General features: G+C 35.2%; 1 protein-coding gene across 1 annotated transcript in view; it reads right to left on the bottom strand.

The window, feature by feature from the left end:
- The window catches only part of PCLO (piccolo presynaptic cytomatrix protein), a 360664-nt gene that overhangs the window by 156607 nt on the left and 176839 nt on the right, over window positions 1-27218 (bottom strand). The window contains exons 5-6 of the mRNA XM_069462070.1: window positions 15972-21060; window positions 13592-15606 (exon numbers count right to left, since the gene is read on the bottom strand). Coding sequence (XP_069318171.1) covers window positions 13592-15606; window positions 15972-21060 — 7104 coding nt within the window. The remainder of the gene's footprint in view (window positions 1-13591; window positions 15607-15971; window positions 21061-27218) is intronic.

Here is a 27218-nt window from a genome sequence, read left to right as displayed (position 1 = left end):
TCAACTTTTTTTGGAACTTCGGAGTTCAATCAAAAACAACAAATAGGAAAGTTTTTAATGGAAAAAGAGGCTGCTAATGTCCAATAAGAAAACACTGTGGTGCTTTTGCTTACTCTCCTACAATCCTCCATTCTCTAACTTGTATATGACATTCAAACAAAAGATCAAATAGAAAATGGAGACCTTACACAACATTATAAATAGTAGACCTAACAGACATACAGAGTGCTCAACAACAGCAGAAAACACATCCTTTTCATGTGTACTTGGAATATTCTCCAGATAGACTATATGTTAGGCCACAAAACAAGTTTCAACAAATTTTAAAAGATTGAAATTATACAAAGTCTCTTCTCTGGCCACAATGGAATGAAGCTAGAAATCAAAATAAATGAAGGAAAACTGGAAAATTCACAAATATGTGGAAATTAAACAACACATTTTTAGATTACCAATGGATCAGAAAAGAAATCACTAGAGAAATTTTAAAATACTGTACGATTGAATGAAAACAACAACAGAATATACCCAAATTTATGGGATGCACTGAAAGCACTGTTCAAAGGAAGATTTATAATGATAAGGCATACATTAAAAAAGAGGAAAGATCTCAATTCAGTAATTTAACACCCAAGGTACTCAAAGAAGAAGAACAAACTAAACCCAAACCTATCAGAAGAAAAAAATAATAAATATTAGAGTGGAGATAAATTAAATAGAGAATAGAAAAGAAAACAGAATGAATAACAACAGAGTTGGTTCTTCAAAAAGATAGAGACAGTTGACAAACTTTTAGGTAGACTGATTAAAAAAAAAGAAAATGAGGACATAATTAAATAAAACCAGAAATGAGCTGGAAATATTACTTGTGAATTTAGAAAAATAAAAAGAATTATAAGTGAAGATTATGAATAATTGTATATCAACAAATTACATCACCTAGAAGAAATAAAATTGGACAAATTCCTAGAAACATGCATATTACTAAAACTGATTTAAGAAGAAGTAGAAGATATGAATAGGTGTATAATTAACAAAGAGACTGAATTAATAATTAAAAAAACCTCCTTAAAACAACAACAACAAAAATCCTGGGATCAAATAGCTTTGCTGGTGAATTCCACAACACTTAACACCAGTGTTCAAAGATTAAAATACCTACTCGAAATACATTTCATCAAGGAGGTGAAACATTTGTACACTGAAAATTATAAAACTTTGCTGAAAAAAATTAAATAAGACATAAATAGATAAAAAGATACCCTATAGTCATGCATTTGATTATTTAATATTGTTAAGATGGCAATACTACTCAAAATGACCTACAGATTTAATGCAATTCCAATTAAAATTCTAATTTTTTTTGAAGAAATAGAAAAGCTGATACTCAAATCCATATGAAATTGTATTGAGCCCCAAATAGTCAAACAATATTGAAAAAGAAAAACAAAGTTGGAGGATTCATATCCTATTTTACAACCAATACGAAGCTACAGTAATCAAAACTGTGTAGTACTGGCATAAGGATAGATATAGACTAATGGAACAAAATTGAGAATGCAGAAATAAAGCCTACTTCCTCCTTTTCATTTATTTAAAACAAATTTAACCACCAGTAGGTTCTATTTCAGCCACTCTGTTACTTGGGAGAATAAACTCAATTGCATGCAATTAACCAATGCCACACAAACTTTACTTTTGTGTTTTACTAATACAGTATTATATATGTTGAAGGATATATCATGGTGTGGCTGGATAATTTACCAAAAAATTCAGTTGTTTTGGTCTTCTTGCTATTAGAGATTTGAAAAATGACAGATGTTCTCTCTTTTTTAAACCTATGAAGGTAGCTGCATATTAGATTCCAAATCTCAGAACTTTGCTAATGGGTCTCTGGAGTTAGAGAGCCCACCCAAAGTTATCTTCTCCTTGTGTATACATACCTAAAGTCTTTTTGGATGGTAATGCCAGTGATAGAATCTTTAAGAGCCAGGGCTTTGGAAATCATGTAAAGCACCCAGGGCCAAGCTTGTCATATAAACACAAGAGCTGTTCTCTTCAAAGGACTATAAAGATTTGGAACAGGACTATACCATCCGTGAGCAATACAGAAATGAATAATTTTGTATAAAGAATTAAAGACATATTACATTTCAGTATTTCAGTGTTGTAAAGTGAAAAATTTATTAACTACAAGGGTATAAAGTATAAAGCATGGCTAATGCTAATGTCTTAGAAGACATTATATTTCTAAATTTTGCATTTTCATCAGAAAGGCACATTGCCATGTGAGAATATAGACGTATCTCTTAACTAGTTTTTTGCTTCATTTAACATTACATTTTCTTATTTTCCTAGGTAGTGATGACCTCCTTTTTCTCTTTCGTTTAATCTCCCAACATCAAGTTATTTTTAAATTCAAAATCACTCTTTTTTTCAGTCACTACTTCAAAAGCTTACTGGGGCAGCTTTTGCCTATGTGCCCTCAGCGAGGCTGAACGAAGGACTGATGACCAGTGAGCATAAAGGGAAACATTGAACTAATTTAAAAACATGGTAACTTAAAGACTACGAAAACATGATAACATAAGGATAAAACTAACAGATCAGATCACTGGAAAATGAATACAGCTCTTATTTTCTCATGTCTCTACCATTTAACTTTTACACAGTGCTGCTGGAATAGGACAGTGAATGCTCAAGGTATAACTATCTCATGCCGTCTCCTTCTTCAAGAGCAAAATCATTTATAGTTCTAGTATGTTACAACGAGATAATGACCACCTCCCTTTATCAGAAAATGTGTTAAATGGTTTATGTGGGCAATTTGAGGTAGAACAAAAATTTAATAATAAACATTTCCAGGAATTAACATGAAAGCTTGTCCTAAACATAAATGTAAGTAAAATGTATATTTCCCTTTTTCTATCACTCATTCCTTTGGACTCCAGATCTGAATATTGCAGCACTGTCTGCCAGTGAATTATTCCATTTTGAGAACAGATCATTAGTCCATAGAGATTGTAGTCCTTCCAATGCTTCTATAAAATATTTACTTATTGACATTCTCATCAGAACAAAATTAACTTTAAGTGCTTCAGAATGTAAATTTCTAATTATGCTACATTTCTGGACATAGAGTATTAGAATTATGGTTGCTATATGATTTGCTTTCTAGAATATCAGATCATTAGCAATTTGAAGAATGATTCAGTAACTACCTATCAAAAGCCATGGCAAATGTAATGACCATTTTAATAGTGGCACAAAGCGTTCACTAAATTATCTTGAGATAACAAAGATATTTTATGTTCAGACTCTTGAAATGCCTGCCACAAAATTACAGGAATCTCTATTTTTTTTTTTTTTTGTTTCTCTCTCATTGATTGATTATCCCTTAGCCTAGAACACAAGCTTGGAACATGACATTAAAATATTAATAGTTAAGAGATATTTTTATTTACATATCTTTGCAGTGAATGAAATATTTCTTTTTCATAAATCTGAACTGTGTTAAATAGCTCTCTTAAAATTAAATAAATTTTTTTGGAAAGGACTTGACCATGGCCCTTATTCCATAAAAACTACAGAAGCATTTGGTTCTTTAGAAGACAATATTATTCACAATTGATTAATGGATGTTAAATTATAATAAATCAGTCACAAGAAATATTTTATGGAGTTCTCTAGAAGACAAAGCTCATGGGCTTGTAAGATAAAGCTCATGACAACAACATTTTTACTAAATGTCATTTTAAGAGGTTAACTTTTCCTTTCAATTCTACATATTCAATACCATAGAATAGAGGTATAAATAAATGGGTGATTAAATAATTTTCCAAATGGATAATCAATGAAACATGAGCTTATTGGTTGCTGTGCATTTGAGTGAGGATTTATAGGCATGGACTACTGCCAAAAACGAAGAGCTGGTTGAAACAACCAGAAAAGAAACTTTTTCTAAGTATGATACCATTGTTGTTTTTGTTAGCATTATTTCTATCATTTTAATACCTATGTGATACAGAAGAAATTCAAAAAATTCATGTGCATTTATTCATGTCAAAAGGAAAAATTAATGTGATGTTGACTCTTTTGTGAAGTATTATAAAACTCATTACAATTAGCAATAATAGTAGTTTCAGCTTGAAGTTCAAAGAAGTAAATGACTAAACCATGCAAGTAACCCCTATACCTGAAGACTGAGCTCTGTCATTAGGGCTGAGTTTTATCAGAAAAAACAACGGGGACTTGCTTTGCTCCTGTCATGTGAAAATATACTACCTAATGGATCAGAAATTAAAATTTGGTCCAAACTATTGACTGATTTATTCATGTAGTTAAAATGGTTTACCAGAAAGCCAAAACAATATTTGTATTTTTTCAAACACTTACATTTAATCATCCAGTTGGGAAGAAAGAGAAGGAATGACAAGGATAATCACCTTTAGCTTAAAATCTTCTATTTTCACTGAATCTTCATTCCCTCAAAAGAGTTATTAATTATTCTTCAGAGGCCAAGCTTGTATTTGCCATCTCATAAAATCAGAAGTGCCCCCTGTTTTTGTTTTCAGCCAGAATAATACTGAGATAGCAGTTCTAAATCTAGCTTAATGATTTCTTGCATTGTTTTAATTTTTTCAACTGTTTTAATTTAAATCCTTTGCAAACTGTTCTCAAGGTGAAATTAAAATTATTAATTTTTTTTGCTGTTTATAGTTTCAGGCTAAAAACTATCACAGTTTATTTAGCCAGTTCATTTAAGACTCAGTTTACCATACTGCATTTGTTCTAGTACTCTCCTAATTGAAACTCTACACAAAATACAGGACAGTACTACCAAATAAACAAACAAAAAAACATGGCCTGTTAAATAGTAGGGCCTTATTTAATGCAAATGGAATTAATGTTCGGTAGGTATAAGGGTGCAAAGAACATTGACCTGGACTTCAGATTGCTTATCCTTAAAATATGAAATGAAATAAACATAAAGCTGACAGAAAGTAAGTGGTTTGGATCTCAACAAGCAACTGTATGTGAAATATTTTATTAATTATATGATGCTATAAAAATATTTTATGTATATCTGTATATTTTGTATATATATGTTCATATATACCCATAAATGTATATGATATTAAATATGATGATAAAATGTTCAAACAAGTATTGAAATAAATTATGTCACTGTATATCTTATATATCAAAATCTACCCCAACTTTTCCAAATTTTTGTATTATAATCATATTGTTTATTAATTTGTATCAATAATAGCTAATGCAGTATATTCTAGAACTTCAAATAATTAATAATTTGTTAAGCAAATATACAAATGTGTATGTTTTGGGAGAGATGCATTTGGGAGAATATGTATGTAGATATAATACTCAAACGCAAAGTACAGAACTGTTCAAAATAGAAAGGGTAGTGAATTGTTAAGGAACTAATATGATAAAATGCATAAGAAACTAATTAATATTAAATAATGTTCTATGGTTTTAAACTGTCAATAATAATCAATGCTCTATTAAGTCAGAACTCTCCTGTGTTAAACTGGCATGTTAGAATATGCAGTGTTACATTTTTGGCAAAGGTCTTTTACTGGAACACTGAGAATATAAATCTGCTTCCTAAATTAATGTTAATTTGAATATTTTGAAATGTGGATATGTGGAAAGGATAGCACAAATGATCTGATTTTTTGTCCTTTAGTATGAAAAAATTTGTTTTGAAATTAATCCTTAAATATTGATTATAATGAAATGGTAATGTTAACTATTAAATGCTAAATTGATGAGATCAACTTAAAAACTTTATGATTTTTACTCACTGACATTTGTATACATGTATATATTTGTTTCAATTAATTTTTATCATATTCTCCCAATTATTAACCATAAATTATTGTACTGTCATTTAGTTTGAAAAATACTTAAAAATAGTACTTTCTATTTTAATTTTAAAACAATTGGATTTTAAAATGAAAGATTTTAATCATAAAGAAGAAATATCATGAGAAAAACCTATTAGTAACGAAGAAGGTAAGAGCTATAGAAAGATGAGGATTTCATTATTACAAAGCCAATCTTTAATATATGAATATATTTTTGTGGCATATATAATTACCACCATTATAAAACAGATTAATTTCATCAAAGTCAATTTTAATAGACTGATTCCTTATGTTGCTTTTCAAAGAGAGTAATGAAAAATAACACTAATAAATATTATTCTTCAAATCCCATTTGGCCATCATAGCCATTATTTCTTAAATCTTTATACTCTGGAAGAATTGACAGAAATAAAATTTCTCAATTTAGGTTATGAAAATTACTGTCAGAAATAGACATTAAAGGGTTCCAAAAATCTTAAAAATAGCTATCGCAACAATAATCAGTGAAGCAAAGCATATTCTTGTAAAAATCAGCTCATGAATACCATCTGCTTTGCAATAGGATCCTGGCTTAAACATTAGAACAAAAAGATTTTAACAAGGAGTTTGCCTGTTACTAAAAAATCTCTAAAATTGTTAGACAAGTCTAAGAGTAGGACAAAACAGTATTAATGCGTAATAGCTGTATGTACGTTTAAGGCTACATAGAAGTGATAACATTTTAAATACAGCTTTTTTTAACACAAAAATTAATGTGTGGTATCATTGGCAACATATGCTATTTCTGAAATATATAAATATTTTTGACAGAAAAATCATCAAAAAACAATGTTATAACTTAAGACAGATAAGTCTTGGAATGAATTAGGTCCCTTCCAGTTCCAAACAAGTTCTTGGAATTTGCACTGCTCTTTCTCCGAATGGATAATGCTACTTTCTCCCTTGACTTTGTGGAGAACATGCTACATTAACTTTCTTGAAGTTACTGATCATCTGGAGCAGTGACATAAATCAGTCTCATTGTATAGAAGAAAGAGAAAGGGCCTGAGGAACACCTTTGGAGCTCTGGTTTATGAAATCTTCATAGACATAATGCTAGAGATAACCCACAGACATACAGGAAAATACTAGATTGGAATAAATTCTGAGAAAGTATAGTGTCATCCTCGTAGGAAATGGAAGAAAACGCAATGGAGAAAGCGGAAGCAAAGAGTTGTAACACTGAACTACACAAAAAATATAGTGGGAAGATGAATATGGTTTTGTTTGTTTTTGCTTTGTTTTTTTCTTTAGTTTTAGGTGGGAGCGAGGAATTGTGAATCCCCCAAAATTGAAGATAATTTGATGGATAAAGAGATCCATTCACTCACTAATTAATCAAATTAAATTATCGTTATAGAGAACCTACTATTAATATGAGTTAGGCATCTTTCTGGGCACTGGGTGTTTAACAGTGAACATCCTAAACAAAAATCCTCACACATCAATTTTGGTGGGAGAAGAAAGACAACAAATAAAATAACAAAGAAATAAACACAGTCTCTTAGATGATGATAGGTGATATGGAGAAAAATAAAGAATGGCATAGAAATAGAGAGTGCTAATTTAAAATTGGTCAGTTAAAGAAGGTCTCATGACCCAAAAGAGTAAGTTCAAAAACAGTTACTGAGAACAGGAATCTGGATTTTCTAGAGAAGCCGCATTACATACTCTAGAGAATATGAAAAGTACACAATTACTAGGACATTTGAGAATTATTTCTACTAACCCATAAAGTAAAGCTCTTTAATGATAGTTGGAAACTTTCTGCTGAGGAAATACAGATACTGCCAAATGTCAATCTTAGAGAAAGAGAATCAGTGTTACTGTATAGCCAGACCTGGTGATGGGCAGGTTATAAATGTTAGTTTATTTAGTCTTCACAAATAGATATTTGATTATTCTAGCTCAGTTTCTGCCCATTTTCAAGTCTTTGGCTTCCATAAAACATTTTAATTTTAGAAGTATTCTGACAAAACTTCGAAAATCATTGTCCATATACTACCTTTCACACTACCTTTCATTAGGAAGTATACTTCTTGTGCCTTTGCTAAATCATGATGAAAATATAGCATTACCAAGCCATACCTATCTTGTAAGCCTAACTCCATGTAAAGGAATACATTCTGACTTTGTTTTGGCTGTATCTCTTGGAAATATTCTGTGGCACAAACTGGAAGACTTAAGGAAACAGTAGTAGTTTTTTCCCCCATCTTTACGCAGAATTAAATATTTAAATTTTAAGAGGAAGTAGGCTGCAAGATAAAACTGTTTGGTTACATAAATGTTGTAAAAGGGTAATTTAGTTTTAGGGCTGTGATTTTGATACTAGACTGATGGGGTCTGGAAAAAAAAAGACAAAAGAACAACAAAAAAATACATATTTATGAAAAAATGTTCAACATCTCTAATCATCAGGGAAATGCAAATCAAAACCACAATGAGATATCACTTAACCCCAGTGAGAATGGCCTTTATCAAAAAGTCCCAAAACAATACATGTTGGCGTGGATGCGGAGAGAGAGGAACACTCATACACTGCTGGAGGGACTGTAAACTAGTGCAACCCCTATGGAAAACAATATGGAGATACCTAAAACAGATTCAAGTAGACCTACCACTCGATCCAGCAATCCCATTATTGGCCATCTACCCAGAAGAACAAAAGTCATTCTACAAAAAAGACACCTGCACCCGAATGTTTATAGCAGCACAATTCACAATTGCAAAGATGTGGAAACAACTCAAATGCCCATCAATTCATCAATGGATTAGCAAAATGTGGTATATGTATACCATGGAATATTACTCAGCTATAAGAAATAATGGCGATATGGCATCTCTTTGGTTCTCCTGGAGAGAGTTGGAACCCATTCTATTAAGTGAAGTATCCCAAGAATGGAAAAATAAGCACCACATGTACTCACCAGCAAACTGGTTTCCCTGATCATCACCTAAGTGCACATTTGGGAATAACACCAATTGGGTATCGGACAGAGGTGGGGGCTGGGGGGCGGGGATGGGTGTATACCTACTTGATGAGTGTGATGTGCACTGTCTGGGGAATGGACACGCTTGAAGCTCAGACTCAGGAGGTGGGAGGGCATGGGCAATATATATAATCTGAACTTTTGTACCCTCTTAATGAGCTGAAATAAAAAAAAATACATATTTGCCTGTGAACAAACAAAAAGTATACCATAGTGCTTTGATAGATGTTATAAGTTACATTGTTCCTGCTCAAAAAGATATGTTGAAGTCCTAACATTTGTTCCCTCAGAATGTGAACTTATTTGGACACAGAGTTATATAGAGGTAATCAAGTTAAAATGAGGTCACTAGTGTGGACCTAATCAATATGACTGGTGTCCTTATAAAAAGAGGAAATTTGGGAACAGAAACAGACATGTATAAAGGGGAAAAAATGAAGAGATGCAGGTAAAAGATGGCCAACTACAAGCTAACAAGGTAGCAGAAACTAGGAGAGAGACCTGGAACAGATCCTTCTCTCAAGCCCTCAGAAAGAACTGACCCCTAGCAAGCTAAGACATGGGCAAGAAGAACAAAATGATCCAAGTGGTAGGAGGTCAAGCATGACCTCTTCCCTGCCTCTTTTGTTCATCCTGTATCTTTTTACAGTTGACCTCCATGTCTGGAAAAGAATAACGAATGAATAAATGAGAAAATGAGTAAACACTAGCAAATAAACCTAACTGATGGAGATTTAAACTGGAATTTTAAGGACAGCAGAGGAAATGACAAGATAAAAGGATACAAAGCATGGCACTATATTAGCAAGAAATAATTAGGAAATGCTCAATAAGTCTCAAGCAAACTAATAAAAGGAGAAGAACCATAAAGTGTGGAGTCTGGCATTTTAATTCTAACCAGGTACTGGTTTAATAAGGAGTCATGATAACGTCACCGGCCTGTTCTTGGCATTGTATTCTTATCTGTAAGGTGGCTGGACTTGCTAATAACTAAAAATTATTCAATTTCTATTCAGTGTTGCAGATATCTATAAAAAAATAAACAAAGTGGAAGCAACTCTTTAAGGAAAAGACATATCTACCTTAGATGATCAACAGGACTTGCTAGAATTTCACCACCCAAGTTGTGGCAATGAAAGACTCTGGTCAGCAGCTAGAGTCTTTCAATATACATCTCATCCCATTGCACCTATGATTATAATCTTCCCTTTAATAATTTATTCAATAAATATTGAGAACAACTTTGTGCCAGGCACTGTTCTCTTGGGACTACGGCAGCAAGCAAAGTGAAATTTCTGCTCTTGCAGAGCTTATAGTCTATTGGAGAAGAAAGATGACTTGAATTTAAATATACAATATAATGTATTTAAGAAGTAATATGTAGAAAATGGAGAAATGGAGATATATGGTGACAGGCAGACTTATTTAGAGAACAAAGTAAGAAGACTCTTGCTGTGGAGACGAAATCTGAGCAAACCTGTCCATAGGAGTGAGCCATGCACAGATCTGGAGAGACAGATCCAGATGTGGGTCCTGGTGGGGATGAGGTTGGCACATCCAAAGAACAGCATGGCCAGTGGGTGAAGCAGAGTGAAGAAGGTGGAAAGTGTGGAAAGTGACCAATGAGGTAGTCAGAAAAGCAGAAACCATATCATGTGGGGCCTTGTTAAGAAATTTCTAATGTATTCTAAATGTGATGAAACTCTACTGGAGAGTTTAAGCTGTGCAGTGAGTACCATAATCTGATGTACATTTTAGAAAATCACTCTAGGTGCTATTTAGAGAATTGACTGCAGAGAAGGCAAGAGTAGAATGAGCCCAGGGGCTAGTGCACAGTGCAAATAAAAAATGATAGTGGCTCTGGTTTAAGTTTCTCATAATCAAGGGAAATAAATCCAAACTTTGTAATTTGGCAAATTAGATCCCTTGCAATCTGGCTCTCACTCATATTTCCAGTTGTATTTATAGTAGATATTTTTCTCCTTTTCTTTGCTTTGTGTCTGTTCATCAGTCCGAATCTTTGTACATTTTATTCCCTATACATAGAATGGCCCCCCCTTTTCTCTTCATGGTACAACAAAGGTCTCAATCTTCATGACTCAGAACCTCTTTGAAACCTCTCCTGATACTTCCATGAAGAAGAGATGGTAGAGTATAAAACTCATCTTTTACACTGTATTGTATGTATTTCTATATTGTTTCAATGCCTATTGAATGGTGTAATTTTTTCCACTTCATTAGTCTATCAAAATTAACAATCTGTAAACTACTGAGCTAGACTTAAATTAAATTTGCATCACTATGATATCACTTATTTTTTTCACTACAGCTAATAGTAATCCACATTTATAATTAAGAATTAATTTTATTTACTTTAAAATAGACTCAAAGCATGTCTAGACATTTGCCTAGGAACAAATTATAAGATTCACATATTAGACTCATAGTATCTAAAGTATTAACAACAATGCCTATATATATGAAATAGCCTAACTTGTGCATACAATAACACAATACCTTTGCGTTTGTATACAATTATTCCACATTAAAGTATGGATTGAGTTTCACCAAATGGAAGAAGGAACTACTGAATTGTGCTCAGTACACCTAGGATTTTTCAGACTTGGAGTATTATTTAGTAATTATAGTCAAGTTCTTTTATGATTAAATAGTTCATCAATATTACTGATACAGTCAGCAATACAACCTAGGTAACCCATTGTATACATTTCCAAATCCACAGTAAATACGGTGAGAAAAAAATATTGCTAACTTGAATCGCTTCTTTAATTGAGTTCATTTAAATTAAGAGTACAGGGATATATATTAAGTAAATGGTCAATATACCAAGTGGAAATATACCAAATTTTTTTTTTTTTTTTTTTTTTTTTTTTTTGAGACAGAGTCTCACTCTGTTGCCCAGGCTAGAGTGAGTGCCGTGGCGTCAGCCTAGCTCACAGCAACCTCAAACTCCTGAGCTCAAGCGATCCTCCTGTCTCAGCCTCCCGAGTAGCTGGGACTACAGGCAGGCGCCACCATGCCCGGCTAATTTTTTCTATATATATTTTTAGCTGTCCATATAATTTCTTTCTATTTTTAGTAGAGATGGGGTCTCGCTCTTGCTCAGGCTGGTCTCGAACTCCTGAGCTCAAACGATCCGCCCACCTCGGCCTCCCAGAGTGCTAGGATTACAGGCGTGAGCCACCGCGCCCGGCCTATACCAAATTTTTAATGACAGAAGCCTTCAATATTACTCTAAAAATCAAAAAACATATTTCAAAGTTTTCCATGTAATTCTTTAGGTGAATTTATAGGCCATAGCTATAAAAAATAAATACCTACACACTATAACTAAATGAAAAATCACTTTGCACCATATATTTAATTCTAGAAACAAAGCTATGTATAAAATAACTCTCTGTAAACTGGATGAAATCTCAGAGCACCAGGGGTTTCCTGACTCTATAGTTATAATCTCCTCCCCTCACATGAAGACAGTTTTACTTTTAGAGTATACTGTTTGAGGAAAATGATATAATAATGCAATACCACTATATAACTAGAAAACTTAGAAATAAATTTATAATTTATTAATATGAATATTGATATGTCTACATATACTTACAGGGAGACTTACAGTCACATATGATGACATATTTTTCAGCCCACAGCCAATGTTTAACATATACTGGTCAATGGAAATACAGAAATATATCAGAAAAACCTACTTGAAAGCTTCAGGGTTTGAAAACCTAGAGTTCAGTAACTATGCGTTAGGGAAAATTAATTTGAACAGAAATATTGTTCTAAATTGAACCGTTTTATCTATGAATCACCTTCTAAACATTTATATATTATATTTTCTTAAGTAGGATACGGCTGGTTTTATAGCTCTTATTAACATTTCTCATTCTCAAGTATAGTGATCTCCACAGATATTTCTAACATATTTGTATATGTTCTTTTTCTGCACAAAGCATATCTATATATTTGAAAACAATTGATCTCTATTAGTCAAGGAAACATAAAAAAAATAGTTTTGTTTCTATATACACTAGGACTAAGGCTTACCTGAGGGTAGATTAAGAAAGCTGCCAGAAACAAAATAAGCATGGATAAACAATGACAATTATATTATACTTTTATCTGCCTGCCCCAGAAAAGCTCTCTCTTGACCAGTAAATGTCCCAAGCCCTTTTATGAAGACATTCTGACTACAGGAAGGGGGACTGACCAGATGATCTCCAGGGACCTTTCCACTAAAGAACTCCAGTGTCCATGGCCTGAATTTATGGGCATACTTTGCCTTATCTTTTTATATTTAATGTTTATTCCATGATACTTAAAAATGAATATTAATTATATTCACTGAAATCACAGCCTACAGTTGACATTTGGGAGGTGTCTGATAGTAGAACAAAACTTTCAATCTCATTGTCTTAAAACAATAAACTTCTAATTTGCTTTGCATAATATGTTTTCTTTCTTTGGCATTTTCAAATGAAGTTATAATTTTCCTTTTTTGCAAATTTCTAATGCAATCGTCTTTACTGAAATTTAACATCAGGTGTTTAAAGTACCAGGAGGTTTATTGCCTCCTAAAATTTGCAAACACATGATTAACATCAACTCATCCATTGTCTTCCAACTGAAAAGAATCACTCTTACCGTGTAGCCCTCGGTATACTGAAAAGGAGCCCTGGAACTTTCGTCTGCTGTTGGACTCAGAGGCTTGGGGTCAGACATAGAACGCTGCATCATCTTGGCTGTCTTAGGACTTGCTGGGGGAACTTTAGCCATATCTGGATGCAGTACTTTCTGTGGACTTATATCATCAGGGAGGGGTTTTTCATAAGGTACAAAGGCTGATTCTAAGGCTTTGCCTGGTGAAAGTGGTGAGATGGGTGAATAAAGGACTTTTGGGGATTTGGGTGGGGAAGGAGCCAGCTGTAGTGTGGAATCTGCCCGGAGGTGAGATGAATAACCAATCTCTAAAGGTGTTGGGCGTTTCTTGTCTTTGGGTGGAGATGTGGCACTCAGATATTGAGGACTTTGTGTGTCTGAATCTGCTTCTGTTTGACATCCTAAACTGCCCCCTTTGTAAGTCTTTTCAGGTGCTGAAATGTGTTTAATTATTTCTACCTTGGCATCCACTCGTGCCCGTATCGAAGGTGTTCTTATGGTTCCGACCGGTTCAGTTTGCACAGATATCTCTGCTACCGTTTGAACTGCTATGCTGGAGACTTTGGAAAGGGGTTTGGTCTTGTCAGCTTCTGTGGTGCTGTCAGCATATTTCCCTCCACGAGCTTTCCTCCTTGATCTAGTAGGCATATCCCATTCGTCCTGATCTTCATCATCAGTTTGGACACTTGTGTCAACACTCTTTTTAGTTCTCCTTCTCCTACTTGCATAACTCCGATCTGCAGCATCTTCATCATCAGTTTGTACACCACTGTCCACTATCTTTTTAAAACATCGAGGATCATCTGCCATACTTTCTCCTATCTCATCATACTGTCCTCGGACTTTAGCTCCCGCACTTCTCTTTTTGGGTGGTTTTTCCTCTTTTACAACAACATCTGTCAGAGGTATTTCTGAAACAGTGCTCAGAATGCCAGGCGGGGCAATGTACTGAGTAACACCATCAGACTGAACTGTGTACCACCCCTGGCTTTGTGGTATTTCAATTGCCACAACAGCTGAAGCTGTAGTGGTTGCATCTTCAGTTGTCCAAAACTGACTGCCTTCTGGGGCAGCATACTGACCTTCCAAAATTGCCTGTTCTGTAGTGGTTTGTGGAGAAGCAGTTCCAGAAGGGTCATAGTTATACTGATAGATCTGGCGAATCTTTTGCTCCTCTAGCTGCTGGTGAAGCTGTTGTTGCAGCTGTTGAATCTGCTCAAGCTGTAACTGTTGCTGGGCTAATGTCTCCTGCCTCATCATGAACTGGGCTTGCCTCTCTTCTTCTTGCTGATAGAGAAGGTGCTGTTTCATAGACTGCAGCTCCTCCAGCTTTTTTTGGACCATGATCTTTTCTTGTTCTCGGAACCTTTGAATTTCCTGACGTTCCCACTCCAATTCCTCAGCAAAGCGCTGTTGCTTAATTTTCTCCAGTTCTAAGAGCTCACGCTCCAAGTCTAGCTGTTGTTGTTGTTTATCTTCTTCAGGGACAATTACAAGAGTGCTTTCATCTCCCACCACTTCAGAAAACACTTCAGATGCTGTGGTTAAAGAGGGAACAGAGTCTATTGTCTCGGCAGTAAGAGTTTCCATAGTGATAGTTTGCAAACTGGCATTGATATCAATACCACTTACTGCAATGTCTGTTTCAGATGCACCTGTTGTTATAAAATATGATCTGGGCATTGGCTGGCTCTGGTGCAGGGTGGATAATGGACTCACTGCATCAGCTGTATGAATACCAGATAAATCCCTCATAGTGGTGCTGAAAATGGAGCCAGGTTGTGTGGTTATAGCAAATGTGGAGGGGATTGGAGTTGCTACTGAAGAATAGACAACACCATTAGATGACCTCAAAACACTCCCCACACCATACTGGGGTCCTGGAGGTGGTGTCATTCTTGCTGTGGAATACTGCGGGGTACTAATCCCAACTCCTGAAATGATTTGTCGTGTTTCTGGATATGGACCTGTAGTCTTGCTTGAATAATCCATTACCTCACCTGAAATACAGGGCAGAGTTATAGTCCAGTTCCCAGAATGAATGATGCTTTTTGGGTTTGAAAGCCCTGTCATCTTGATGAACATAACGAATGGGACTGCATGCAAATCCACAAGTTAACCTAATTAGATACGGAATAAAAGCAATGTTGAACATGCAGGCACATGCAGATGACTTTGAGCAGAATAAATTTAAAAAAATGGAGAAACAAAAGCGCATATGTATTCCAAAATATGTTGCCAAAACATCCAAAGAAAGAGAAAAAAGTAACAAAATTGGAAAAGGGACCACATTTTCATCCTGAAATGAGATGAGGAACACCATAATGACATTTCAAAGAAAGGTCTGCTGCCACATTATACTGACCTGAAGTAATTCTCCCTGAAGTTAGATCTACTGCTGCATCTGTTCCTTCAGAATAATCAAAAGCATTCTTACTTTTATAGAAAAAATGTCCAGCTTCTGCTAAATTAGTGTCAGACATGGAAGGTTTAATTCCCCCAACCCCTCTATACCCATATGGCCCTGATCGATCATATTGATAGTGGTCATCCCTATAACCAAAACGATCCTCAGGAAGAGTAGTTGCAGGCTGCTGTGCTGTGCAGCTCCGTCCAAATGGTAATTTATAAACCATATCACAGCACACAGCTCTTCTTCCTGCAGTCAAATCAACAGGTTTTTCATCATCTTCTATTATTTTGGTCATCACACTTGAAGTAGATTCATCCATTGTTACGACAGTTCTATGAGATTTGGTTGTACTGAGATCCACTACTTCCCCATCAGTGATCCCTTGGGATGTGGCACTATCAGTCCATCCATTTGTGACACCAACAGGAGGCACAGTGACAGGTTTTGTAACAGCTAATGTCACTGCATGTGCCGGAGTAGCAAGAGATAAGTTTATTGGTGCTTCCTCCCTAACTGTAGGAATGGCCTGGTCACTTGGTGCCCTGTATGGAGGCTCAGTGTGCTTTGATGTAGTAAGCTGGAGTGGTGTTGGCATTGCATGTTCTACACCCACTAGGCTTTCTGTGCCTGTAGTGTAACTTGCACTAGCTGTGCATGTGACAAAGGTCACTGTCTCAGTGACCAGGGATATAGGAGTCACTACTGAAGTTGCACTGAGATTTATAATAGAGGGTTGGACAGCACTAATTTGTCTCCCATAAATTTCATTTGTTGCTATATGCCTTTTCACATCCATTGTAGAGGCAGAAAGATCCACACATTTTTCAGTTGTCTTAACTTCTACTTTTGGTACTGTACGCAAATCAATGACATCACCAACAAGTTGTAATTTTCCATCTTTCTTATATTGGGGCCTCTCTAAATGTAGGTTATCTAGAGCAAGAGGCTCTGGAGGAATTGATATAGAGATACTGCTGAGATCAACACTAGGAACTGTGCTTCTGGTTGCTGAAACCTCAGCCTTGGAAACTTCTGTTGTAAGAAACTGTGTAACTGAAGTAGGGGTTGCACGGAATGAAGACAGTGCTGTGACAGGGGCAGCAGGAAATGTCTCCAAAGCTTTAGAGATGTATGCAGTCTGGTCTGAAGAACTTGGAATTTCTACAGTTGTCATAGGAGGAACTACAGAAAACACCGGTTCAATGGAAACCAGATCTTTGGGGGGTGATCCCAGGGGCCAACTGGTAATTACTTGGCTAGCTGAAGAATCTGTTGGAGTCCCAGGTTCAGATGGCAATGTAATAACCACGTAAGTTTCCATGAGGGATTTGGAAAACCTCGGTGAGGACTTGTTAGAGTGTGGGGAAAGTGGGGAGGTCGGAGAAGGCAATTTATAATCTGCTGAAGTCACTAAATTTAAGGTCATACTTGAAGTTAAAGATAGGCCTGTTGGTTTGGGGTGTATATCTGTTGGTTTTTGTGTAGTTACTGGAAGCTGTGGAACTGCTGGTTTGGGAGCAATTGGAGGTTTGCTTGGCTCAGGCCTATGGGTAAATACAAGTCCAGATGGAATTGAAGATGGCTTAGGAGGAACAGGAGGAGGTGCGGTGGTACATATTTTTGTTGCAGGTAACCCATTACTCCTTGGGACAGCTGTAGTCTCTACAGTAGTAACAGCATCAAACAGAGGTGTCACTGTAGTAGCTAGAGTCACTGGAGTTGTAACTGTTAATTTTTTTTTAGGATGAATAGTTGGTTTAGGTGAAGTTGGTGGAGGGAGTGGTGGAGGAGGAGGAGGGGGTGGAGGTGGAGGAGGAGGAGGGGGTGGAGGTGGGGGAGGAGGAGGAGGTTGAGCTGATATGTCCAAAGAAGAACTTCTAAAGAATGGACGAGTTTTAGTTGGAAGAGCGGAAACAGAAGGACTACCAGATGGTAATGGTTTTTCCTGACCAAAGATCTCTCCAGATATAAAGTATGTAGTTGAAAGCTGCTCCTCCATTGGAAGGGCTATTACCGAAGAAGGTGGTTGATCAAACACAGTTTCAGGTAAGCTAGTTTTTGTTAGTTCAGCCTCAGACTCCTTCTTTTTATCTCTGTAAGCTTCCAAAACTTCCAGAATAATTTCATTCCCCATTTCTTTCTTGTCTTTTTTCATTGGATCTTTTTCAGATATAGATAAGTCAGTGGAAATAGTGTCAGCAATTGGTCCCTCTGTAGATTTAGTTCCTACAGATTCTATGATAGAAGGTGCCACATCAGATAAGGAAATCACAATATGATCAGCACTAGCTCTACCATCTGGTGTGGTAATCCTATCTAAAGATACACTTATGTCTTCTGGATAGTCTATAATGCTGCCTGGAAAATAAGTTGATGAAGAAATTTCCTCAGAATCTTCAAATTTAGTTATTATATCCACTGGCTCTGTATAAACTGTAGTTATGCTATCCAGGGTAGTAATAGGTGAGGAGCTATCTGTGGTAGAAACTGAAGAAACAGATGATGTGAGAGAAGGTGTGTCAGAGGGTGGGACAGATGTAGCACTTTCTGAAGGCTCAGAGTAGGTCAAAATCAGTGATTCATGGGCAATTATCTCTTGAATTTCTCTTGTATAATCAGTTACATATTCATCCTCAAGTTCTTCTGTTGAAAAATGTTGGGTTATTTTAACATCAGGGATAGAGAGTGTTGCACTGCTGGTCGAATCTGTAAGAGACGCTCCGGAAAGAACACTTGATGTTAAAGATGCGTCAGGAACCCTGTCAAAGTCCATGGTGGACTCTGTCATATCGTCACTGATAGGAGGCTGGGTTGGGCTGGATCCAGGTGTTAACTGCATCTGTTGCCTCTTCATGAGTTCCTCATAGGCAGCATCAGCATCTAGTAATTTTTTTTCTTCACTTGTAGAAGTCACCATAGTACCCAGATCCACTATTTCATGGCTTTCTGGGATGATATAAGAGCTTGAAACAATGTCTTCTTGAGGCACAATGGAATGTAAGCTTTCTAACTCATAAAACTCTTTCTGTAGATCTGTAATTTTCTGCATAGGATCTTCATAAATCTGTTCTGGAAGTCTTATTTTTTGCTCTCTTCCTCTCTGTTGCATAAATCCATTTTCTTCTTCTTGCCTCATTAGCAGATTGCCATCTACTGAGCCATTGTATGTATCTTCTACTAAAGATTCATAAATATAATCCTCTATTAACATCCCACCATACAAAGGCTCTTTTTCAAACACTTCATCTCGTTCATTTGCAGCTGGAAAAGCTTTGTATTTGTGTGTTTTATGCATCATTTCTTCATACATCTCTTCAGCACTTTTTAATGCCTTTTGACCATCTTCTTTCTGCATGATAGATTGCTCATCAGTTGGTGAGTATAAAGACACAGCTGTGGGCAATTTATAAACTTTTTGTACTTCTATTATTTTTTCTGGGCTTATTTCAAAACCTTCTGGGTCTGATTCTATGCTAGGTGAATATTCCGAACAAGATGATCTGTGGAGCTCCTCCATTTCCGCAGCCTGACGTAATTCTTCTGTTGGAGATGCATCTTCAATGGGAGAAAGATTACTGGGTGGTGTCTTTGGTCTTTCCCTTCTTCTCTGAGCTCGAAGTTCATCTTTGTCTTTCTTTGATTTTTTACTAGAACTCTTTCTTTGCTGCTGTTCTAATTCCCGCTGCTTTTCTTGCTCCTTTAATAATTCTTCTTCCTCTCTCAATTCTTCTTCTTCTGAAGAATCTTCAATAGTAGGCAAAAGAGGGCCATGTGTTCTATGCCGAGCTTTGCGTTGTTGTTTGCTCTCTCCTTTTTTGTGACTTGGGCTACTGTCACTGTCCTCATCAAGTGATGACACTGATGTAGGGGATGTACCAGGAGTGAAGCTGGAAGCATGAAGACTTGAAGAGCCTTCTCCCCTTGATCTATCTTCTGGTGAGTCTGTCAGGCTTTCCATTTCTAATTCTGGCTCTTCATCAAAATACAAAGTTGTTTTTTTCTGTGATGATTCTGCAGAATATTTATCAGCTATTGTACTGTTGAGTTCAATCGTTTTAAATCGACGAAGCCCTCCTCCTCCAGCAACTACAAGTTCTTCACTTTCCTGACTTTTAGTTTCTCTGTATTTAAGTTCAGGACTTTCATCAAATGTTTCATCATCTTCATCATGCCATGAATGACGTCTCCCTGCATCATCATCGATGCTTGCACTACTTTTTCGAGTCAGTCGTCTGTGTTTCCCTGCTGTTACTTTCCCTTTCCCTTTTGCTTCTTCCTTCTTCTGGCTTTCAGTACTACTGCTAATCTCTTTGAGCTGGGTCCTAATAAACTCTTCATCCTCAGAACCTGAGGCATCCTCATCAGCACTCATTTCTATGATTTGTTTTCGAATGAAGTCCTCCTCTTCCCCTGATCCTTGACTATCTTCCTGTTTGTACTCATCACTGCTTGACGAACCAACACTAGTTCTCCGTTTTCTCTGTGGAACAGGTGAGTTTTCACTTTCACTACTGTCTTCAACTGAATCATAAGGCTCTCTTCTTGCAGTTATGTCATCAAGAAACTCGGACTTTTCTTTATGGTCCTTGCTGGAAGGAATGCCTTGTTGGCTATCTTTTTTAAAAGTGTCTTTCTTTTCTTCTTGACTCTCCTTGAGCCCCTCTTCTGAAACAGTAATTTCCTGGGTTTCAGATAAAATCTGAGCTTTCTGTTGGTCCTTAGGCTTCTCAGGAGAAACCCCATGGGGTGATGTTTTCTTTTCTGACTTTTCATCAACAAGAGTACTTGCTTGAGCTTCCAAAATAGATAGGACTGTACTTTCTAACTTGGCCAAATCTGAGGGGCTAGAAGGGCTACTTTCTTGTGAAAAGGAGTCCTTTTTGAGTCCCTTGAGAATATCCTTTTCATCACTTGGAATAAGACTTGGAATTTCACCAAGTGAACTTGATATGCCATCAGAAGAATATCCTGTGTCACTCAGACCTTGCGGGCTTTTAGGCTGCTGAGAACTTGAGGTGTCTGATTTGTCATCTTCCTTTTCCTAGCAAGGAGGAAAAGATACAGGAAAACTTAACATGGTTAAACTAAAAACATGGCTTCTCTATTATTCTCAAATAGCTATTAAGAACTGAAGAAAATTTGGGGAAGTTTTTTTCAAGTATATCTGTTTTTAAAAAAAGTTTGAATGAGAACAAAAAATGAAGATAAGTGATATCTATTGATCAAGGTTAGTTTACATTTAAACTAAATTTAATCAATCTCAGTTCTCAATGATATTTTATTTTCTTTCATATATACTCTACCCTTTCACATTTTGATGCCATTTTCCTTAACAAATTTGATTATCTTTCTCAGTAAATTTACTTTGGGATAAACTTTGAATTGTGAAGGAAACTTTAATAATTTTTTCATTAACATAATTAATACCTTGGGATTATGAGATCAGGAGAAGGACAAGAAAGAGTCAGAAGAATGGGCTTTGTGCCTGGCCACAAGTTGTATGGGATGTTGGGAAATTTACTTAACAAAAATAAGCAGATAAGACAACATAATATATGCATCCCCTACTGCAAAGCGTTGTTGTTGAGAGATTCAAACAGGGCACTGCTTTTTAAAGACACTTGGAAAACTAAAACACTGCATATACTTGGTATTGTTATTAATATTATAACTCTGTATCACTTAGAGTGAATGTTTAGAAATCATAAACTTTGAAAAAGTTATGCAATAATTGGTCTGACTCATCCATTCAGCTAAAGAGAAATATCCAGCTGTTATTTTTGTAGAGTTAATCACATTTATCTTCAGCATCCCACCTCTATGGTGTTTCACTAATATCACTTATAAATGTCTTCTGATTTTGAAACTACTTGGTACTTTATCTTCTAAGGTAGCTTCCTTGAATCAGTATGAAAATTAACTTTTGTGAGTAGGAGCATGAGTTTTCCAGAGAGCTGGGAACCTCAGTAGGCATACCACAGCCTTGAACTTGCTGCCTTCCTTGGGCTGTGATGATGCCACCACAGCAATTTAGGTTCAAAAATCAGAGTGGCTACATAAACATTTGTACCCCTGTAATATGCTGAAATTAAATAATATGCTGAAATTTAAAAAAAATACATAATTTTTTTAGGTAAGAATAAATTATATTTATTTTTTGCTTTGTTATTGAATTTTGTCTTTGTGGTACTGCTAGCAATAAAATCATAGATGGAAAATGGCAAATAGTAAGTACCTATCTATTTTCTTTGTGTATATGTGATCAAAGAACATTTATTGTTTTGACAAATAAACCATATGACTGAAAAAAATCAGAGAGGCCTTAAGTGAAAATTAAACATAGAGACTTTTTTGCTAATTAAAAAAATATACAGGAACAAAATGAAACTAAAACAGTTTCCCTGTTTAAAGGAGAGTGTCACAATAGCCCAACATCCCTCTAGAGTGGAGGGGAAAGGGAGGAGCTGCCTAAGGGCATGTTGCATCTCATTCTGGCCTATGAGGCTGCCTTGATTCCACTCAGTCTGTATCTTGAACTACATCAATATTTTCAGTGGATGTGTGGGCATGGGCTCTTCTGACCTACCCATGGCCCAAATGAACAGATGTGAGATTGCACAATAAGCAATAAACATGCAAAAAGCCTTCCTTCCCTCTTTCCTTCATTCCTTCCTCTTTCTTTCTTTCATTCTTTCTCTTTTTCCTTCTTATTCCCATTTTTCTAGCTAGAGTTCTCAAATACAAAAGTTGTTGGTTTGATACTCTTTTTACATTCATTTTTGTCTCAATATATATCTTCATCATGTACGGTTAATGATATATCCTGAGCACATTATAGGGTAAAATGTTTTTGCTGAATTTACAACATCGCTCAATTCAAAAAGACAGTCTGATATATTCTTAACAACTTTATTGCAAAAAGCAATGCCTACTCTTTGGTTTACCAAGAATTAACTGTCATAGACCACTCTGGATATTTTTCCAGGAAAAGATTACCTATGCACAGTTTTGAGACTGTACTAGTAAGATTGATGAGCACCCCACTCACTTTGGTTCCTTTCTTTTAAGAGCTACATATTGAAGAGACAAGCAAAAGTGAAGCAGCCTTCTACTTAGAGCTTTCTGGAAGGTCAGAGTAGAGAGACATTTCCACCTCATCACAATCAGGCAATGCCAGAGCACATTTTTTGGAGTTCAATATATTTTCTTTGTCCTTCCTTGTCTGCCTTTCTTTATGCTAGCCCCACGCACTCTTCACTAAATCACAGTGAACACCATTCCTACAGGGTGGGGTAACCGAGCTCCTTGTGAATAAAAGATCAAGAAAATTATCTTTCAAAATCAAATTTTGATAGTGTCATGTATATTATTTATTTTGTGTCCACATATATTGTAAAACATAAGGATGTTATAAAACTATGCACATATGGAAGAAATGTAATTACTGTTATATGTAAAATTCACTGAGTATAATTTTTAAAAATCACAGTTTTATACGTTGCATTCTGAAGGTTCTACTGTCATTTTACAGACATAAGACTAGGATCAGACATATATAATGAATCAGAGGAAATTAAGTGACATTAGACAGAAGACTAACACACAAAAACATCAAGATACCTACCCTACAATCCCCCTTAAACAACCTTATGTTCATGCTTTTCTTCTTTTCTCAGTCCTATGTTCCACCCACTTATCTTTCTTGACACTCACTTCCTGGTCTCTTTCCCCCATACTACTTCCAGGATTTAATTATAATTTACCTATGATAATGATGCTGTGATGATTCTTTCCCTCTAAGTTACTCTTCCTCTTCCACATTATGAGGTGGCAAGTTTGCAAAGTATTTTTTCTACAGGCTTTTTCCTTTTCCTTCCACTACCTCACTGCCATTTACTGAACTGCAGACCAGTCAGAGAGAAGCAATAATGAATTGAGCCCCATGTGGAACTTTTCCCATGGTGGTGTATCTCGAGGCCTTCACTAGTAATAGAGAATGTGCCAAGACATACCTGAATTGCAAAATTTGGTTCTGCCTTTTACAAAGCCTTCCACATCAAAGGCAAATAGAAATTTTTTTAATATTATTGGGGTTAGGAACTGACTTCTAGGTTGCATGTAAAACTGTGCAAAGAAAGGATGCAATGTTAAGTGTCTAATTTTCCCAAAGCCATTTATTTTTGAAGGGCTAAAATTAAATAACAAGTAAATGATCTTTAATAATTTATACAAAGTTTACATTGGCACAGATTGCTGATCTGAGTATTTGAAACACTGCAAACAAAATTAAGTCCATAAAATTTACTGGACCTGGACTGAAAGACTGAATACTCTCACCTAAACACCATAATATGGGAGTCCTTGTCACTACAGAAAACTTGATTATTTTTCATCCTATGTGATAATGTGGCCATTATATATAATGGCTATATGTAACTTAAGTACTTACCCTTGGGCCATTTTAACCAGAAATAAAAGTACATGCTAAAGGATGTCCAAAGTTTGATTTCTATCAGAAGAGCTATAGTATTTCAGTGTAATATATCAAATAAAGATTTAAACAGCATTCTCTTTATGTATATAAGTAAAAAAAGAAAATTAAGTGGCAACATGACTTTTAAAATTATTAAACTAAAAAATTTTTAAAAAGTATACTTCTCAAATTATTTATTATATTTCAGGATGAATTTTAATTCTATTCAACATTTTGAAAGATAGATATGAATGAAGAGACAAAATGATGTAGCAAGAAAGAAATGTAAACAACATGCTATAATAATAAGAATGACACAAATGACAAATCATGAATAAATAAAATAATATAAATATGTAAACAAAGTAAAAATTTACACAAAGTGTTTGGGATTACAGTGGGACTTGCTAAGAGCGATGAAGAATTATAATAACAAAGTCACAGGAAAAAATCATCTTGTGCAGTGGTTAACAGCATAGTTTTTGTAATCAGAACTGGACTATAATCCTAGTCCTGCTGCCTTCCAGCTATGTGTTCTTGGGCATGGAAATTTAGTTTCCCCATCTTTAAAACAATTACCATAATATTAAGCTTATCAATAGTTGTGTAGATTCAATGAGAGAGAAAGGAATTAACACAGTGGCCAGAATATAGGAAGAGGTAAATTAAGAGTATTATTTTGATTGTAAATAAAAACTAATTTTAAAACTAATCAATATGGAAAATTCAGCTGCAGGAAAAATGACTACCACTAGGGAAAAGAAGAACAGACTAAGGGAAAAAGCACTAGGAAAGTAGTTTGGAGGTTCAAGTCGGATTTTTTTCTGACAGGGTTGATGTGAAAGTGCAGAGTCAGTGCACATAGAAAAACTGAGAACAGATTCAAAAAGGAGAAAGCACAAGCTATGTTCAGGAATAACACAAAGGCATATTTGGCTGTTTTTTTTTTTGTCACTGCGGGGAATGCTAGGGGTTGCTTAAAAGTTGTTTTGGAGCCAGATTCCAGAAGGGCTGAGAAAGCCAACTATGTCACCTAGACAGGAGTTTCCTCTGTGGGGTGCAGATACCCTGGTGGCTACACAAAATGATCCAATGGACTACAAGAAAATAGTAGGATATTTTACTGTAGTTTTATATCCAAAATAGAAAATATATTAAATTTTATGGATATGTAATGAATAAATTACCACCACTATTCTCTCACTTCTTGTATCAGATGGTCACAGGGTCTGTGAGGAATCTTAGCAAAAACTGGGAGTTTTACCATAAAGAGAAGTTACAATGAGGTAATCACTTCATTTGCTCATCTTTGTATTAAAGCTTGTCATTCATTTTGGCAGCTTTATGGTTTATCTTAACTAGTTTCAACTAAACCAACTTTCCTATAATGGGTAAGTGGTAGGCAAAAGATTTCTTCAAAATAATCATGTGTTAAAATAAAATTAATAATGTAAGAAACATACACTAATATGGGAGCTGACACTTTTCATATCATTACAAGCTTTTCATAATTTTTATACCAAGGTAAAAACAATGGTCATCAAATTAAATAAGATCTGACATGAAGTTAGCAAATAATGTTTGATGTTATCAGAAAAACTGAAATCTGTATCTATACCTGTAAGTGCTAATAATAAACCTTACCCTAAACACATAATGTGCTTTGGAGTTAAAGCCAGATGACACCATCACAAAATTCTACGATTCTCAGCAAATAAATTTCCCAGTACTGCACAAATTTTCACTAAATTAAATAAGAAACTTCTTTTGAAATTTCTTATTTAATAGGAAAAGACAAAAAAATCAAGCATATATGAGGAAACATATTTTTCTGCCACGGAAAAATGATTAAAGTAATATGTGGAAATCAAACTGTACTCCTTTGTCAGCAAATATTGTTGGAAGAAACAAAGAAACATTCCGAAAGATTTAGGGAAAAAGTATTAGCAGAAAGTAAGTAGCAAAATGTCTGGCAACAATAGAATCAAATTATGAACATTTCTAACAAATTATGAACATTTCCCTATTTCTGTTTCAATAACAAAATAATTACTACTGTTAGTCCCCTAGGAAAAATGTGTCAGTAAAGACACAGTCTCAATGAGTAATTTGTTTAATAAATATATATGCTAATGAAAAAAATTGATATATTAAATATTGAGGAGTGGCTTCTTTGATTGAAATTATTTTTTTAAACTGTAAGGTTAGAGAGATACCAGTATATGTGAAATTCATTTACTGCATTCATTATAAGTAAGCCAGAATTGGACAGAGTGCCTCAGGATGATGTTACTGATATAATACATTGTGTACTAATGAGACCTTTATATTTTGTGCTAAGATGTAAGGAAAAATAAACAATATTTCTTTGAGAAAATTATGATGTGGAAACTGCCTTTTGAAGATAGATATTTGGAAATCATCATGTGATTATGCTACATAAAATGACATACATCACTTTTAAAAGCCATCCTATTTGCTTATTTAACAAATTTAAAACAGAATATTTTAATCTGTTTAAAAATCTTCCCAATGAAGAACTCCAGTGGGTTTTAAAATCATTTGTTGAAAAAAATACTTTAAAAGCCCCACATTTTCTGATAAGAACAAATGATTGATATTAGGGAAGATTAACACTAATTTGTGATATTGCCACAATTTTATTTTTCATAATTGGTTTCCAACTCCATCCTTGGAAAACAGGTAGCAAGATTTAGTGAGTACCT

This window comes from Eulemur rufifrons, chromosome 29 (assembly GCF_041146395.1).
Source record: "Eulemur rufifrons isolate Redbay chromosome 29, OSU_ERuf_1, whole genome shotgun sequence".
NCBI lineage: Eukaryota > Metazoa > Chordata > Mammalia > Primates > Lemuridae > Eulemur > Eulemur rufifrons.
The sequence above is the reverse complement of the archived record's forward strand: the minus strand, read 5'-3'. Positions and strand labels throughout refer to the sequence as shown.